The sequence below is a fragment of the Ranitomeya variabilis genome, chromosome 5 (assembly GCF_051348905.1).
Source record: "Ranitomeya variabilis isolate aRanVar5 chromosome 5, aRanVar5.hap1, whole genome shotgun sequence".
Taxonomy (NCBI): Eukaryota; Metazoa; Chordata; class Amphibia; order Anura; family Dendrobatidae; genus Ranitomeya; species Ranitomeya variabilis.
Genome location: NC_135236.1, coordinates 49,352,986 through 49,372,666, shown reverse-complemented (window position 1 = coordinate 49,372,666; position 19,681 = coordinate 49,352,986). Strand labels below are relative to the sequence as shown.

Genomic DNA, 19,681 nt, shown 5'->3' with positions numbered 1-19,681 from the left:
AAGCGTTGTGGTAAAGCGGCTCACTCAGCTGGACACTATCTCTTTAAGAAAAGGCTGGGTTTATTGTAGACATTATAAACCAAGCTTTGGAAAGTAAACACGGCACAAAAGACTACAGTTCTTTTCCTTTGATGTGGGCTCCGGCGGTGAGCCCACATCTTTTCCAGCACATGTCAGCTGTTTTGAACAGCAGACGTGCCGCTAACTGCTGCGGGAGGAATAGTGATCCTCCAGCGGCTGTTAACCCATTAATTTTCACTGTCAAACTCTGACAGCGGCATTTAACATGCGCTTCTGGCAATCGCGCCGGAAATGCCGCCCATCGGTGACTCCCGTCAAGTGATCGCAGGTCACTGATGGGATCAGCATGACAACCAGGAGACCCTGCAGACCTCTATGGTTGTCACTGCTGGATTGCTATGAGCGTTGCCCGGTGGTCGGAGCTCATAGCAAGTGAGAAATTCTGCTACATACAAGCGATCTGATCATCGCCTGTATGTAGCAGAGCCGATCGGGTTATGGCAGCCTCTAGTCTTCTATTGCAGCATGCCAAAAGTAAAAAAAAAAAAAAAAAAAGTTTTTAAAAATATAAAAAAATAGAAGTTCAAATCACCCCCCTTTCAAAATAAAACAATAAAAAAAAATCACACATCGCCATCTATTGCCTGAGACAGCACTGCTCCTAAACCGACTTCGGAGGCATCCGTCGGGAGCACAAACTCCTTCGTGAAGTCTGTTGCGACCAAGACTGACTGTCGGCACAGGACGAGCTTCGACTCCTAGAATGCCATCTCCGCTTCATAGGATCATTTGACCATCGTCAACTTTGTGCCCTTGAGAACATCAATCAGGGGGGCAGCTATCATGGCAAAGTTCGGGATAAACCGCAGATAATATCCCACAATTCCCAGAAACGCCCGTAACCTGCTTTTTGGAGACCGGCTGTGACCACTTTTGGATTGCATCCACTTTGTCTATTTGTGGCTTTATCTCGCCCCTTCCAACAATATAGCACAAGTACTTCGCCTCCTCTTTCCCGAGGGTGCACTTCTTTGGGTTTATGGTAAACCCTGCTTTCCTTAGTGCATCGAGTACCGCCTGGACCTTCTGCAGGTGACTTCCCCATTACGGGCTGAAGATCACGATGTCGTCCAAGTAAGCGGTGGCTTATTTCTCATGTTGGACTAGTATCCGGTCCATAGCCCTCTGGAAGGTAGCTGGAGCTCCTTGTAGTCTGAACGGCATCCGGGTATATTGAAAGCACCCATCAGGGGTAGAGAAGGCTGCCTTCTCCTTGGCACTTGGAGACAGGAGAATTTGCCAGTACCCCTTCGTTAGGGTGGCGATGTGCCTGGCTGACCCTAGCCTCTCAATAAGCTCATCGACCCGGGGCATCGGATACGCGTCGAACTTGGACACTTCATTGAGCTTCCTGTAATTGTTACCGAAGCGCCACTCTCCATTTGGCTTTGGCACCAGGACAATAGGGCTGGACCAGCTGCTCTTTGACTCCTCGATGACACCCAGGCTCAACACTTTCCAACAGTTAATTAAGAAAGAATAGAGGTACAGAGAGGAACATCAAGTGCATGTATACTAATGCCAGAAGCCTCGCCAACAAAATGGATGAATCAGAATTAATGTTGGAACATAATTATGACATGGTGGGGATATCTGAAACATGGCTGGATGAGAGCCATGACTGGGCTGTTAACTTGCAGGGCTATAGCCTTTTCAGAAATGACCGTACAGATAAGCGAGGGGGTGGGGTGTGTCTGTATGTAAAATCGTCCTTAAAACCCATCCTGCGTGATAATATAGGTGAATTTAATGAAAATGTAGAGTCCCTGTGGGTGGAGATAAGGGGAGGGGGAAAAATAATAAATTACTGATAGGGGTTTGTTATAAATCTCCAAAAATAATGGAAGCAATGGAGAATATTCTCGTAAAGCAAATAGATGAAGCTGCGACTCAAGGAGAAGTCATTATTATGGGGGACTTCAACTACCCTGAATTAGATTGGGGAACAGAAACCTGCAGTTCCAGCAAAGGCAATCGGGTTTTGACAACCATGAGAGACAATTACCTTTTAACAACTGGTTCAGGACCCAACAAGAAGGGGGGCACTGCTAGACCTAATATTAACCAACAGGCCAGACCGCATAGCAAATATAAGAGTTGGGGGTCACTTGGGGAATAGTGATCACAAAATAATAAGTTTTCATGTCTCCTTTAATAAGATGTGTAGTAGAGGGGTGACAAGGACACTAAACTTCAGGAGGGCAAATTTCCAACGGATGAGAGAGGATCTTGGTGCAATTAACTGGGACGATATCCTGAGACATAAAAGTACACAAAGAAAATGGGAGACGTTTATTAGCATCCTGGATAGGACCTGTGCACAGTATATACCGTATGGGAATAAACATACTAGAAATAGGAGGAAACCAATATGGCTAAATAGAGCTGTAAGGGGCGCAATAAGGGACAAAAAGAAAGAATATAGATAATTAAAGGAAGTAGGTAGTGATGAGGCATTAAATAAATACAGAAAATTACCGTATTTTCCGGCGTATAAGACGACTTTTTAACCCCTAAAAATTGTCCCAAAAGTCGGGGGTCGTCTTATACGCCAGGTACGGCATGTGCAGGGAGCGATCCTGGATGTTCCCAGGGTCTGAAGGAGAGGAAACTCTCCTTCAGGCCCTGGGATCCATATTCATGTTAAAAATAAAGAATAAAAATAAAAAATATGTATATACTCACCCCTCCGAGAAGCCTGGCTGTCACCGCTGCAAGCATCTGCCTCCGTTCCTAAGAATTGCAGAGCGTGAAGGACCTTCGATGATGTCACGGTCAGGTGACCGGTCACATGAGCGGTCACGGACCAATCACAGGACTGCGACGTCATCGAGGGTCCTTCATGCTCTGCATTTCTTAGGAACGGAGGCAGACGCTTGCAGCAGTGACAGCCAGGCTTCTCGGAGGGGTGAGTATATACATATTTTTTATTCTTTATTTTTAACATGAATATGGATCCCAGGGCCTGAAGGAGAGTTTCCTCTCCTTCAGACCTTGGGAACCACACGCCGTATAAGATGACTGGGCGTATAAGATGACCCCCGTCTTATACAGCGGGCATATCCCAAATTCCATATTTTATATGGAAAAGTTGGGGGTCGTCTTATAAGCCCAGTCGTCTTAAACACCAGAAAATACGGTAAATAAATTCTGTAAAAACCAAATCAAGGCAGCTAAGATTGAGACAGAGAGACTCATTGCCAGAGAGAGTAAAAATAATCCCAAAATATTCTTTAAAGGGCCACTGTCACCCCCCTCCAGCCGTTATAAGCTAAAAGAGCCACCTTGTGCAGCAGTAATGCTGCATTCTAACAAGGTGGCTCTTTTAGTTTTAGGTTCAAGCATACCCCAAATAAAACGTTTTTATACTTAGCCACAATTCCTGTCTCTAGTCAGGTAGGCGGGTCCTCACTCCCCTGCTTGGCCAGCTCCTCTGCCGTCACTTACATCTTCCTGCGCTTTCGGCGCCGCCCCCTCAGCGCTGTTATCGTTTCAAATCCGGCGCCTGCGCTGTGTACTGGTGTCCTGCGCAGACGCAGTAAGCATGTGATTAGGGCAATCACATGGCAGTGACATCATCGCAGGTCCTACAGCTATTTGCTGTGCAGCAGATCCATCCTGGTGTTCTGTGGATGTCTTTTGTTCTCTGGTATCAGCCATTACATCAGACGGCCAGAGCTTACTGCGTCTGCGCATGACACCAGTACACAGCGCAGGCGCCGGATTTGAAACGATAACAGCGCTGAGGGGGCGGCGCAGGAAGATGTGAGTGACGGCAGAGGAGCTGGCCAAGCTGGGGAGTGAGGACCCGCCTACCTGGCTAGAGACAGGAATTGAGGCTAAGTATAAAAACGTTTTATTTGGGGTATGCTTGAACCTAAAACTAAAAGAGCCACCTTGTTAGAATGCAGCATTACTGCTGCACAAGGTGGCTCTTTTAGTTTATAACGGCTGGAGGGGGGTGACAGTGGCCCTTTAACTACATAACTAGTAAGAAACTAAAAAATGAGAGTGTTGGCCCCCTTAAAAATAGTCTGGGTGAAATGGTGGATGAGGATGAGGAAAAAGCTAATCTGCTAAATGACTTTTTTTTCATCAGTATTTACACAAGAAAATCCCATGGCAGACAAAATGATCAGTGATAACAAAAATTCCCCATTAACCCCTTAAGCCCCGAGGGTGGTTTGCACGTTAATGACCGGGCCAATTTTTACAATTCTGACCACTGTCCCTTTATGAGGTTATAACTCTGGAACGCTTCAACGGATCTTGGCGATTCTGACATTGTTTTCTCGTGACATATTGTACTTCATGTTAGTGGTAAAATTTCTTCGATATAACTTGCGTTTATTTGTGAAAAAAATGAATATTTGGCGAAAATTTTGAAAATTTCGCAATTTTCCAACTTTGAATTTTTATGCCCTTAAATCACAGACATATGTCACACAAAATACTTAATAAATAACATTTCCCACATGTCTACTTTACATCAGCACAATTTTGGAACCAAAATTTTTTTTTGTGACGGAGTTATAAGGGTTAAAAGTTGACCAGCAATTTCTCATTTTTACAACACCATTTTTTTTTAGGGACCACATCTCATTTGAAGTCATTTTGACGGGTCTATATGATAGAAAATACCCAAGTGTGACACCATTCTAAAAACTGCACCCCTCAAGGTGCTCAAAACCACTTTCAAGAAGTTTATTAACCCTTCAGGTGTTTCACAGGAATTTTTGGAATGTTTAAATAAAAATGAACATTTAACTTTTTTTCACACAAAATTTATTTCAGCTCCAATTTGTTTTATTTTACCAAGGGTAACAGGAGAAAATAGACCCCAAAAGTTGTACAATTTGTCCTGAGTACGCTGATACCCCATATGTGGGGGTAAACCACTGTTTGGGCGCATGGCAGAGCTTGGAAGGAAAGGAGCGCCATTTGACTTTTCAATGCAAAATTGACTGGAATTGAGATGGGACGCCATGTTGCATTTGGAGAGCCCCTGATGTGCCTAAACATTGAAACCCCCCACAAGTGACACCATTTTGGAAAGTAGACCCCCTAAGGAACTTATCTAGATGTGTGGTGAGCACTTTGACCCAACAAGTGCTTTACAGAAGTTTATAATGCAGAGCCGTAAAAATAAAAAATCATATTTTTTCACAAAAATTATCTTTTCACCCCCAATTTTTTATTTTCCCAAGGGTGAGAGAAGAAATTGGACCCCAAAAATTGTTGTGCAATTTGTCCTGAGTACGCTGATACCCCATATGTGGGTGTAAACCATTGTTTGGGCGCAGGGCAGAGCTCGGAAGGGAAGGAGCGCCATTTGACTTTTCAATGCAAAATTGACTGGAATTGAGATGGGACGCCATGTTGCATTTAGAGAGCCCTTGATGTGCCTAAACATTGAAACCCCTAACAAGTGACACCATTTTGGAAAGTAGACCCCCTAAGGAACTTATCTAGATGTGTGGTGAGCACTTTGACCCAACAAGTGCTTTACAGAAGTTTATAATGCAGAGCCGTAAAAATAAAAAATCATATTTTTTCACAAAAATGATCTTTTCACCCCCAATTTTTTATTTTCCCAAGGGTAAGAGAAGAAATTGGACCCCAAAAATTGTTGTGCAATTTGTCCTGAGTACACTGATACCCCATATGTGGGTGTAAACCATTGTTTGGGCGCAGGGCAGAGCTCAGAAGGGAAGGAGCGCCATTTGACTTTTCAATGCAAAATTGACTGGAATTGAGATGGGACGCCATGTTGCGTTTGGAGAGCCCCTAATGTGCCTAAACATTGAAACCCCCCACGAGTGACACCATTTTGGAAAGTAGACCCCTTAAGGAACTTATCTAGATGTGTGTTGAGCACTTTGACCCAACAAGTGCTTCACAGAAGTTTATAATGCAGAGCCGTAAAAATAAAAAATCATATTTTTTCACAAAAATGATCTTTTCACCCCCATTTTTTTTATTTCCCCAAGGGTAAGAGAAGAAATTAGACCACAAAAGTTGTTGTGCAATTTGTCCTGAGTACGACGATACCCCATATGTGGGTGTAAACCATTGTTTGGGCGCATAGCAGAGCTCAGAAGGGAAGAAGCGCTATTTTACTTTTCAATGCAAAATTGACTGGAATTAAGATGGGATGCCATGTTGCGTTTGGAGAGCCCCTGATGTGCCTAAACATTAAACCCCCCCACAAGTGACACCATTTTGGAAAGTAGACCCCCTAAGGAACTTATCTAGATGTGTTTTGAGAGCTTTGAACCCCCAAGTGTTTCACTACAGTTTATAACGCAGAGCCGTGAAAATAAAAATTATTTTTCTTTTTCACAAAAATGATTTTTTAGCCCCCAGTTTTGTATTTTCACAAGGGTATCAGGATAAATTGGACCCTAAAAGTTGTTGTCCAATTTGTCCTGAGTACGCTGATACCCCCTATGTGGGGGGGAACCACTGTTTGGGCGCATGACAGAGCTCGGAAGGGAAGGAGCGCCATTTGGAATGCAGACTTAAATAGATTGGTCTGCAGGCGTCACGTTGCATTTGCAGAGCCCCTGATGTACCCAAACAGTACAAACCCCCCACAAGTGACCCCATATTGGAAACTAGACCTCCCAAGGAACTTATCTAGATGTGTTGTGAGAACTTTGAACCCCCAAGTGTTTCACTACAGTTTACAACGCAGAGCCGTGAAAATAAAACACATTTTTTTTCCCACAAAAATGATTTTTAGCCCCCCAAATTTTTATTTTCCCAAGGATAACAAGAGAACTTGGACCCCAGAAGTTGTTGTTCAATTTGTCCCTAGTACGCTGATACCCCATATGTTGGGGTAAACCCCTTTTTGGACGCACGGGAGAGCTCGGAAGGGAAGGAGCACTGTTTTACTTTTTCAACGCAGAATTGGCTGGAATTGAGATTGGACGCCATGTCGCGTTTGGAGAGCCCCTGATGTGCCTGAACAGTGGAAACTCCCCAATTCTACCTGAAACCCTACCCCTAACCGTTTACTGAACATTTTCTGACAGTCATAAGTGCCACGTATATAAGTGCCACGTATATAAGTGCCACGTATATAAGTGCCACGTATATAAGTGCCACGTATATAAGTGCCACGTATTTAAGTGCCACGTATTTAAGTGCCACGTATTTAAGTGCCACGTATTTAAGTGCCACGTATTTAAGTGCCACGTATTTAAGTGCCACGTATTTAAGTGCCACGTATTTAAGTGCCACAATATGTCAGTGCCACGTATTTCAGTGCCACGTATTTCAGTGCCACGTATTTCAGTGCCACGTATTTCAGGCACTGAAAAATACGTGGCACGTAAATACGTGGCACGTAAATACGTGGCACGTAAATACGTGGCACTTAAATACGTGGCACTTAAATACGTGGCACTTAAATACGTGGCCACTGAAATATCGTGGCACTTATATACGTATATACGTATATAAACGTATATTTCAGTGCCACGTATTTCAGTGCCACGTATTTCAGGTTAGGGGTAGGGTTAGGGGTAGGGTTAGGGTTTTTTGTTTTTTTCTTGTTTTCTTGTGTTTTTCTATAAAAACGCATGCGTTTTACCGCGTTTACATGCATTTTTTCACACATGCGGTTTTTTTAAAAAACGCATGCAGATAAAAACGCAAGTGTGAAACCAGACTAAAAGACGCTTTTTATAGCAAAAAAGTTTTTGCGTCTCCACATTTTGAGACCTATAATTTTTCCACATTTTGGTCCACAGAGTCATGTGAGGTCTTGTTTTTTGCGGGACGAGTTGACGTTTTTATTGGTAACATTTTCGGACACGTGACCATTTTTTATCACTTTTTATTCCGATTTTTGTGAGGCAGAATAACCAAAAACCAGCTATTCATGAATTTCTTTTGGGAGAGGCGTTTATACCGTTCTGCGCTTGGTAAAATTGATAAAGCAGTTTTATTCGTCGGGTCAGTACGATTACAGCGATACCTCATTTATATCATTTTTTTATGTTTTGACGCTTTTATACGATAAAAACTATTTTATAGAAAAAATAATTATTTTGGCATCGCTTTATTCTGAGGACTATAACTTTTTTATTTTTTTGCTGATGATGCTGTATGGCGGCTCGTTTTTTGCGGGACAAGATGACGTTTTCAGCGGTAACATGGTTATTTATATCCGTCTTTTTGATCGCGTGTTATTCCACTTTTTGTTCGGCGGTATGGTAATAAAGCGTTGTTTTTTGCCTCGTTTTTTTTTTTTTTTTTCTTACGGTGTTTACTGAAGGGGTTAACTAGTGGGCCAGTTTTATAGGTTGGGTCGTTACGGACGCAGCGATACTAAATATGTGTACTTTTATTGTTTTTGTTTGTTTTTTTTAGATAAAGAAATGTATTTATGGGAATAATATTTTTTTTTTTATTATTATTTATTTAGGAATTTTTTTTTTTTTTTTTTACACATGTGGAAATTTTTTTTTTTACTTTTTTACTTTGTCCCAGGGGGGGACATCACAGATCGCAGATCTGATAGTGTGCACAGCACTCTATCAGATCTGCGATCATACTTTCATCGGAGCAGGCTGCAGCTTTCATCTGCAGCCTGCTCCGACCCGGAAGTGCTCCCTGCAGGACCCGGATACAGCCCCTCGGCCATTTTGGATCCGGGGCCTGCAGGGAGAAGACGTTCGGTACGAGGTGAGTACATCACCTTGTACCGATCGTCTCAGGGAAGCCCGCAGGGAGCCCCCTCCCTGCGCGATGCTTCCCTGTACCGCCGGTACACCGCGATCATGTTTGATCGCGGTGTGCCGGGGGTTAATGTGCCGGGGGCGGTCCGTGACCGCTCCTGGCACATAGTGCCGGATGTCAGCTGCGATATGCAGCCGACACCCGGCCGCGATCGGCCGCGCTCCCCCCGTGAGCGCGGCCGATCGCGTATGACGTACTATACCGTCACCGGGAATTAAGGCCCACCCCACCTCGACGGTATAGTACGTCATATGGGATTAAGGGGTTAAAGGTACCGATACACTAAACGACTTACCAACGATCACGACCAGTGATACGACCTGGCCGTGATCGTTGGTAAGTCGCACAGACAGCTCTCTCCAGCGACCAACGATCAGGAGAACGACTTCGGCATCGTTGAAATTGTCTTCAACGATGCCGAAGTCCCCCTGCAGCACCCGGGTAACCAGGGTAAACATCGGGTTACTAAGTGCAGGGCCGCGCTTAGTAACCCGATATTTACCCTGGTTAGCATTGTAAAAGTAAAAAAAAAAACCACTACATACTCACATTCTGATGTCTGTCACGTCCCCCGCCGGCGTCCACAGGGTTAAAACTGCTTTCGGCAGGAGCTCTGGTAATGCACGCGCTGCTGCCGAGAGCTTCCCTGCACTGAATGTGTCAGCGCCGGCAGTAACAGCGGTGACATCACCGCTGTGCTCTGCTTTACGGCCGGCGCTGACACAGTCAACCCTGTGGACGCTGGGGGACGTGACAGACATCAGAATGTGAGTATGTAGTGTTTTTTTTTTTAACTTTTACAATGGTAACCAGGGTAAATATCAGGTTACTAAGCACGGCCCTGCACTTAGTAACCCGATATTTACCCTGGTTACAAGTGAACACATCGCTGGATCGGCGTCACACACGCCGATCCAGCGATGACAGCGGGTGATCAGCGACCAAAAAAAGGTCCTGATCATTCCCATCGACTAACGATCTCCCAGCAGGGGCCTGATCGTTGGTCGCTGTCACACATAACGAGATCGTTAGCGGGATCGTTGCTTACGTCACCAAAAGCATGGCGTTGCAACGATATCGTTAACGATATCATGTGTGACTCAGCCTTTAGTGTCACCTGCTTAACCCAGCAGGAAGTACGGCGGCGTCTAAAAAAATCACAAAAATTGACAAATCTCCGGGCCCGGATGGGATACACCCCCGAGTACTGCAGGAACTAAGTACAGTCATTGATAGACCATTATTTTTAATCTTTAAAGAGTCCATAATAACAGGGTCTGTACCACAGGACTGGCGTATAGCAAATGTGGTGCCAATATTCAAAAAGGGGACAAAAACTGAACTCGGAAATTATAGGCCAGTAAGCTTAACCTCTACTCTGGGTAAAATCCTGGAGGGCATTCTAAGGGATGCTATACTGGAGTATCTGAAGAGGAATAACCTCATGACCCAGTATCAGCACGGGTTTACTAGGGACCATTCATGTCAGACTAGTTTGATCAGCTTCTATGAAGAGGTAAGTTCCGGACTGGACCAAGGGAACCCAGTAGATATAGTGTGTGTGGACTTTTCAAAAGCTTTTGATACGGTGCCACACAAAAGGTTGTTACATAAAATGAGAATAATGGGGATAGGGGAAAATATGTGTAAGTGGTTGAGAGCTGGCTCAAGAATAGGAAACAAAGGGTGGTTATTAATGGAGCACACTCGGACTGGGTTGCGGTTAGCAGTGGGGTACCACAGGGGTCAGTACTGGGCCCTCTTCTTTTTAACGTGTATTTATTAATGACCTTGTAGGGGGCATTCAGAGTAGAATTTCAATATTTGCAGATGACACTAAACTCTGCAGGGTAATCAATACAGGGGAGGACAATTTTATATTACAGGATGATTTATGTAAACTAGAAGCTTGGGCTGATAAATGGCAAATGAGCTTTAATGGGGATAAATGTAAGGTCATGCACTTGGGTAGAAGTAATAAGATGTATAACTATATGCTTAATTCTAAAACTCTGGGCAAAACCGTCAATGAAAAGGACCTGGGTGTATGGGTGGATGACAAACTCATATTCAGTGGCCAGTGTCAGGCAGCTGCTACAAAGGCAAATAAAATAATGGGATGTATTAAAAGAGGCATAGATGCTCATGAGGAGAACATAATTTTACCTCTATACAAGTCACTAGTGCGACCACACTTAGAATACTGTGCACAGTTCTGGTCTCCGGTGTATAAGAAAGACATAGCTGAACTGGAGCGGGTGCAGAGAAGAGCGACCAAGGTTATTAGAGGACTGGGGGGTCTGCAATGCCAAGATAGGTTATTACACTTGGGGCTATTTAGTTTGGAAAAACGAAGGCTAAAGGCCCCGTCTCCCATAGCGAGATCGCTAGCAAGATCGCTGCTGAGTCACTAGTTTTGTGACGCAACAGCGACCTCAGTAGCGATCTCGCTATGTGTGACACGTACCAGCGATCAGGCCCCTGCTGCGAGATCGCTGGTCGTGTCAGAATGGCCTGGACCTTTTTTTGGTCGTTGAGGTCCCGCTGACATCGCTGAATCGGTGTGTGTGACACCGATCCAGCGATGTCTTTACTGGTAACCAGGGTAAACATCGGGTTACTAAGCGCAGGGCCGCGCTTAGTAACCCGATGTTTACCCTGGTTACCAGCGTAAATGTAAAAAAAAAAAAACAGTACATACTTACATTCTGATGTCCGTCAGGTCCCTTGCCGTCTGCTTCCTGCTCTGACTGAGATCCGGCCGTACAGTGAGAGCACAGCAGTGACGTCACCGCTGCGCTGTGCTCTGCTCTCAGTGTACGGCGGCACTGTCAGAGCAGGAAGCAGACGGCAAGGGACCTGACGGACACCGAAAGGCGAGTATGTACTGTTTGTTTTTTTGGTAACCAGGGTAAACATCGGGTTACTAAGCGCGGCCCTGCGCTTAGTAACCCGATGTTTACCCTGGTTACTCGGGTGCTGCAGGGGGACTTCGGCATCGTTGAAGACAGTTTCAACGATGCCGAAGTCGTTCCCCTGATCGTTGGTCGCTGGGGAGAGCGGTCTGTGTGACAGCTCCCCAGCGACCACACAGCGACTTACCAACGATCACGGCCAGGTCGTATCGCTGGTCGTGATCGTTGGTAAATCGCTATGTGAGACGGGGCCTTAAGGGGTGATCTTATGTTAATGTATAAATATCTGAGGGGACAGTACAAAGACCTTTCTGATGATCTTTTTAATCGTAGACCTGAGACAGGGACAAGGGGGCATCCTCTACGTCTGGAGGAAAGAAGGTTTAAGTATAACAGACGCGGATTCTTTACTGTAAGAGCAGTGAGACTATGGAACTCTCTGCCGTATGATGTTGTAATGAGTGATTCATTACTTAAATTTAAGAGGGGACTGGATACCTTTCTGGAAAAGTATGTTATAGGGTATATACACTAGATTCCTTGATAGGGCATTGATCCAGGGAACTAGTCTGACTGCCGTATGTGGAGTCGGGAAGGAATTTTTTTCCCCAATGTGGAGCTTACTCTTTGCCACATGGTTTTTTTTTTGCCTTCCTCTGATCAACATGTTAGGGCATGTTAGGTTACGCTATGGGTTGAACTAGATGTACTTAAAGTCTTCCTTCAACCTTAATAACTATGTAACACGAGCACCCGGTCCCCATGGCTAAACTGTCTCACCCTCGCGGCCCAGTTGTAGACCCTCGCCTGGGCTTCTTGTGCTTGAAGGAGACTCTCCTTCACAATAGGCATCACCCTTGTGATTCGGTCTTACATTTGGGCCACATGCTCGATGATGTCCCGGTTGGGTGTAACTTCTGCTTCCCAAATCTCCGCAACATCTAGAAATCCCTGGGGGAGCCGTCTGTATAACCGCCGTCTCGAAGGGTGAGAACCCCATAGAGGCCTGTGGGACTCCCCTGATGGAGAACAGTAGGTATGGTAGGAGGCAATCCCAATCTCGGCCATCCTTCTCCATGACCACCTTCAGCATGGACTTCAAGGTCTTATTGAACCTCTCCATCAGGCTGTCTGTCTGCGGATGGTACACCGACATCCTAAGTTAGGTAATCTGGAGGGCCTTGCACAACTCCCTCATTACCTTGGACATAAATGGTGTCCCCATTCCATCAGGACCTCTTTGGCAGGCCCGTCCAGGGAAAAAATATGGACTAGCTCTCATGCTACTCTGGGCGGAGGAGTTTCTCAGTGGTACCGCCTTCGGGTACTGCGTAGCATAGTCCATTACCCCCAGGATGTATTGATGACCCCTGGCTGACTTAAGAAAGGGCCTGACCAGGTCCATGGCAATCCAGTCAAACAGGACCTCAAGTATGGGTAACGGAACTAGGAGGCCATGGAAGTGGGATACAGAGGCAGTTAGCTGACAGGTAGGGCAGGATCAGCAGAAAATAACAATGTCCCTGTGACATCCAGGCCAGTAAAACCTCTGAAGGACTCATTCTTAGGTCTTATCTACACCTAGGTGTCCCCCAAGACATGAGCATGGGCCAGATCTAGTACCCTACGTCTATAGGGTCCCGGGACTAACACCTGCTCTAATACTTCCCCCTCTCGGTTTAGTGACCTGATAAAGCAACTCCACATTGACCGCAAAGTAAGAGGACCTGGTGTCGTTCCCCGGCTCTTGGGCAACCCCATTTATCACAATTACATTTCCCAGTACATTTTTCAAAGTCAAGTCCTGCATTTGTGCAGTCCCAAAATTCCTCCCAGAAACCCCCAGTTCAGGAATTTCAGTACCGCTGGTCACCATCTCATCCTCGTCACCAGCCAGGACACACAAGGGGAGCTCATCCATCTTCGACTGTAATGGGGTTTCAACAGGGTTTAGCTGGCTCCTGTCTGTGTTCTTTTATATTTCTGCTTTCCCCACAAGTCTCCGAAAAGGCTGAAGTCCCTCCAGATTATCACGGGGTGTAGCCAACCTTTGACCCTCGGCTTTTTTTAACCGACACTCTGGCGATGGGATAGTCTTTGGCATTTCTGTGGATACAACGTACTCCCACGTGTTTCCCCGGTATCAACTGATGGGGAAGTGTAGCCCTTATCAGGGTCACCAAACTCCCTGAGTCTGAGTCCTGTTACCATCATCCCATTTATTGACACGGGACATGTCTTCAGCCCATCACCGGGCTGATAGTCCACAATGCAGGCGGGGTAGGCCTAGTAGGAGCAGCGCCTCCCTAGGCTACAGTCCATCTCTTCAGAGGACAAGGGACAACGGGCAGCTATATGTCCAGGACCGCAACATCTCTAGCAAAGCAAGTCTTTACACGTGGCCTTTGACAACCCCTCAGTGACCCCTTGGGATTTAGGACTCTCTCCAGTGGTGGCTTTACTATCCCTCTTTTGGAGCTCAGGTTCTCGCTGAGTATCCCAGTATGAGGATGCACCACCCCCTAGCTTTGTTACGGACCTTTTGACTGTCTGGAACCGTTCCACTAGGCCCAGCAGTTTGTCTGTAATTTGGGGATCTCCCTGGGCAACCCAGGCCTGCACCGGCCTAGGAAAGGAGTGTGCGAACCTGTCCATGACCATGCGCTCAACCATCTGGGCTGGAGTGGAGGGTTCCGGCTGCAGCCATTTTTGCACCAGATGCAGTAGGTCAAACATTTGGGATCGAGGTGGTTTGTCCCTACAATAGGCCCAATGGTGAACATTTTGTGCTCTGACCGACATAGTCACTCCTGTTTATGCCAAAATTTCAGTTTTTAGTTTGGCATATGCCTGCGCATCCTGCAATGCCAAATCATAATAGGCCTTCTGGGGCTCACCAGTCTAATAGGGCGCCAGCACCTTCGCCCACTGCTCTAGTGGTAGCTTCTCACGCTCCGCCACCCGCTCGAACACAGTCAAAAAGGCCTCCACATCATCACCCGGGGTCGTTTTTTGCACGGCTCGTCTTGCTGTCTTCCGGACATACGTGTTGTCACTTGGACTTGGGGGAAGGGCTGCCGGCCTTCCACGAGCCGCCTATGCCAGTAAGTCAATCTGCTGCTGATGCATTTGTTGTATAAGCAACTTACTGGTCTCTTGTTGCGCCATCTCCTGCTGCTGTTATTGCTGATGATGTTGTATCTGCTGTTGCTGCTTGTAGCAGATGTTTGAGCAGGTCCTCCATCTTGCCTGACATCTACGCTGGCTTGTGGCTGCCACACCTGTTCGCGGCTCACTCGGCTGGTCACAGAGGTATAACCGGAACACTGCCTTTTTAAGAACAGGCTTGGCTTATTGTAAATAGCATAAACCAAGCTTGGGCAGGTAAACACGGCCCTCTGGGCAAAGCAAAGAAACAAAAAAGAACAGTCCTTTTCCTTTCTGGAATCCACCTGCTCCCAGGCAGCAATGCCCGCGGTTCAGGTTTAGACTCACACTGAACACTGAAAGCTCTGTCCTTCAGCCATTTAAGCCCAGACCTTGTGACTCCTCCATCATGTGATTGGTCATCACACAAGTCCCTCCATCACTTAACCAGTGACTCTGTCACAGCGTGTTCATTACTTTTTCCCTGTTTCATTCCTCATTATAATACATAACTGAATTCATGGACATGTATAGATGATTTATTTGCCTAGATCTTCAACAATCAACACATTTAACATGACAAATAAGAATATAATCCTGCATATTTATATTTATGGCTGACATTATCCCAAAAAAACAGCACCACCCCTGTCTACAAGGCGTATCCTGTATTGCAGCTTGGTCACATTGAAGTGAACGGATAACAGGATAGAAAGGTGACATATTCAGCAAAACAAATGTATGTTACACATATAATGAAAATAAAGGGAAGAAGAAATCTGAACTTTTATAATTGTAGAAGTGATAATGATGCAAATTCCCCAACCCCTTCATCACCAAGGGGTGCAGAATATTCACTAATAAGTAATACGGCTGAGAACTGGAAGAAATTATATATGTGCTGTAAAGCGAGGCCCATGTTGTAAAGTGATTTACAGATTTAATTAGACATTTGTTTCCATGGTAACAGGAACCCTGTCGTGGGTTTGCTGCAACAGAGAGGAGCCAGAAGACCATAGCATCTGATTTTACTAGTCCTGCACTGATTAGAAGCTCTTCACCTTCATATTAAATGGTGCAGGTTTCTTTTAGCAGTGCAGGGGTTAATCTTCTCAGTTGAGAGCTCCTGTAAGTTTTCCTGCATTAAGGCTCTCAGCTGTTCATTGTTGGCCACTCCCATCTACATAATCTGAGCCCTGACACTGATTGTCAGAACTAGCTTATGCTGCATGGCTGGAGATTGTGGTATGTGGTTGTTATTTGAGTAGGCGTTTGGTGTGTTTATCTGTGACTGTTGCTAGGTTTTGTGTGTGTGATAATTCCCTTTCTTCTCCTTTCTCCTAGTTTTGGTTTTACCCCATTCTTCACTCCCCAGTGCATTCTTTTTTTGATTGTGTGTGTGTGTGTGTCTATTTGTATGTTTGGTATTTTTTGCTACTCCTGTTTGTATTACGTTGTTAGTCTGGTTGGTGTATTGTGGTGCACTACTACTCCCCTCTTTCCAGGGTGGGGGAAGGGTACAGCCTTAGGGTGGATTCAGGAGCTAAGGCAAGGTACGTAGCACCGGCGTCTTCACCATCAGAAGTAATCCTGGGAGCAGGGCGAGCTTAGGGTGCCCCTAGTGTTGGGGACAGGGAAGGAGCACCTTTTCCCGGGACACCTGACAACAGAGTTGTGTCAAACCCAATATAACACACGATCATTGTAATACAACGTATGTGGAATATTTGGTAACCTGTTTGATCTGCAATACCCAAAATGCAGACCCTACATTACTGCTCACAGCCGTGGCTCGGGAACCAGCTTTTTAATTGAGAAATTCAAATACGTGCACGGGAGAGCCACTGTAACACATTAAGCATCAAAGCAGATCTCTTATTACCTGGCATCATCTTATATAGGTTATTAGTATTCATGCATTGTAGCAATGTAATTGGCTCATCTTAACTCTAACTATGTGCTGGCATTAGCATACATCTAATTGGCGAAGTTAACATGGTTGACACCCAGCTTGTGGTCTGGGGTACGTACTGCCCCCCCCTCCTCCACCTAAGTTTTGTTTTGTTCCACTTTCCTATGTTTTCTCGAAGTCCGTTAGACAAAGACATTCCTCAGACCCCCTTATCTGATCAAATACTCCATCTTGAAAGGAAAAAGATGCATGTATAAAGAAACTAAGATGAATATAAATCCTGCTCTCACACCTGGATGGATGTTCTCAGTGTGAACATGACCACAGAAATGCTATAGTCACTGTGTTCAGATAGATAATGTGACAAATCTACAGATCGCTTCCTTTATAAATGATTGTGTTGTCTTGCCACAAAAAATTCCTCCAAAGTGTCGGCTACTACATGTCTCCCTTCTGTCTACTACCTGTTGTTAAATGTGATCCGTCTATGGCAGCAAAGACTCCGAGAAGGAGTACAGGAAGTGGGGGCAGGTCTCTGTTGCTGTGCAGGAAGTGGGGGCGGGTCTCTGTTGCTGTACAGGAAGTGGGGCGGGTCTCTGTTGCTGTACAGGAAGTGGGGGCGGGTCTCTGTTGCTGTGCAGGAAGTGGGGGCGGGTCTCTGTTGCTGTACAGGAAGTGGGGGCAGGTCTCTTGCTGTACAGGAAGTGGGGGCGGGTCTCTGTTGCTGTACAGGAAGTGGGGGCAGGTCTCTTGCTGTACAGGAAGTAGAGGCAGATTTCTTGCTGTACAGGAAGTGGGGGCGGGTCTCTTGCTGTACAGGAAGTGGGGGCGGGTCTCTTGCTGTACAGGAAGTGGGGGCGGGTCTCTGTTGCTGTACAGGAAGTGGGGGCGGGTCTCTTGCTGTACAGGAAGTAGGGGCAGATTTCTTGCTGTACAGGAAGTGGGGGCGGGTCTCTTGCTGTACAGAAAGTGGGGGCGTGTCTTTTGCTATACAGGAAGTGGGGGCGGGTCTATTGCTGTACAGGAAGTGGGGGTGGGTCTCTTGCTGTACTGGAAGTGGGGGGCGGATCTCTTGCTGTACAGGAAGTGGGGGTGGGTCTCTTGCTTTACAAGAAGTGGGGGTGTGTCTTTCTGTACAGGAAGTGGGGGCGTGTCTTTCTGTACAGGAAGTGGGGGCGGGTCTCTTTCTGTACAGGAAGTGGGGGCGGGTCTCTTGCTGTACAGGAAGTGGGGGCGGGTCTCTTGATGTACAGGAAGTGGGGGCGGGTCTTTTTCTCCTTTTTTGCTTCTACCCTCGTGTATTTAGCTGCTTACAGGTATGGAAGAGGGGCAGCCATTTAGTTCACTGTGGGCAAAGCATTAGAACATTTTTAAGAGCTTTGCATTTTAGGAAATTATTGGGAGGAAGTTCCAGCAGTTATAGTGCTGGCAGAATGTTGTTAAAGAGGAAGCACACCTCAATAAAAAAAATGTAGCGTGAGAACCGGAACACTTCAGGACATACTAGATTGGTGGAGACAGTTTCATCTTGTTTTGGGGGCTGAGAGCAACAAGACAATGCCTTTCTATAGATGTTGAGGGAACGGTACGCTTTAATCTGTCATGCTGTGTGTCTGCTGGCTGTTTTGTAGCAGTGAAGTGTTTTAGATTCTCTGCTTCTCCTCTCTCCTCGCGCTCTAAGTGACAGCTCTAGCGTCCATCCAGGAGAGCACCAGAATGTGACTCCAGCTCCCCCCACTATGGAGGAAGGAGCACATAGTGCATGTGTGCTGTTCCCATAGCTTTATAACCTGTGCTCCCCATTTCACCTCTTTTGTTTTCCGCCATTTCTTCCCACCAGGTGTGTGCGGCTGGGAACACGGTGGCTGCAGCCTCTGGGGGACAGACGGTGGAGATATGGAGATTTCCTGAATAACCCACGTCACCATTAACACTTGGCGTCTGAGTCTGAACAGCCATGCAAATATAAAGAGAAATATTCAATACGAGGAGGCGACCTTCATGGAAATCAATATTTTGCAAGGCTGGCGTCTCGGGGGTCCTCCTTCCATAGGTGTGACATGTATGCTGAGATTTGCACATACAGAAGAATAGGCCTTATGGTAAACGATGGAGTGGTGCCTGTTCATGCCGTCACACCCTTCACCCCCCAAAACAGGTGGACTTGGGGCTGATTGCTCTGATCGCAGGATGTCCGAGTTATCACCTGACCAAACCGAGAGCTGGACCAACCATGGGCCACCGGCCTCCAACCTGTGGCTCTACGGCTGTTGTTAAACTGACAGCCTTCGGCATGCTGGGACTGCTAGTATCTGACATCCAGAGGTTCGTGGTCACTGAGGTAACCAAATACCATCGCCTGATCTCTGTAGATCGGGCTTCCATACTCAGGTTTTTAGTCACCATTTTGAAGATATGAAAAATAAAATAAACAAAATCCTTGGAAAGAGTCCTGACGTCAGCTTCTTGTGATGTTCCTCCATAATCCTGAATATTATAAGTTCCTGCGTTGCATTGATGAACCATGGTGATCAGGGTGAACAGATCCTATCCTAAAAGAGAAACTAGAATCGCCCTGCAGAAAACATGTATCTATGCGAGTGTGAGCAGATCCTTATATCAGGTGACCGGAAATATCAGGACGCGCATGATAAGGGTCCAATAGTGATTATTAAGAACTGGGTCAGAACATCTAGAAAGTCGTGGGTCTTGTGGGGTGTTACTGCTATACAGCAGGTCTTATGGGGTATTCCCGCTATATGGCAGATATTGTGGGGTGTCCCTGCTATACGGCAGGTATTGTGGGGTGTCCCTGCTATACGGCAGGTATTGTGAATATTCCCTGTATATGGCAGGTATTGTAGGGTATTACTGC

At 46.0% G+C, this 19,681-nt stretch overlaps 1 protein-coding gene across 2 annotated transcripts in view; it reads left to right on the top strand.

Annotated features, from left to right (window-relative positions):
- The window catches only part of FBXW9 (F-box and WD repeat domain containing 9), a 49,117-nt gene extending 29,862 nt beyond the window's left edge, over window positions 1-19,255 (top strand). For both annotated transcript variants that reach the window (XM_077261873.1, XM_077261874.1), the window contains exon 11: window positions 18,647-19,255. In XM_077261873.1, the coding sequence (XP_077117988.1) occupies window positions 18,647-18,721 (75 nt within the window). In that variant the 3' untranslated portion in view covers window positions 18,722-19,255. The remainder of the gene's footprint in view (window positions 1-18,646) is intronic.
- Window positions 19,256-19,681: the final 426 nt, after the last annotated feature.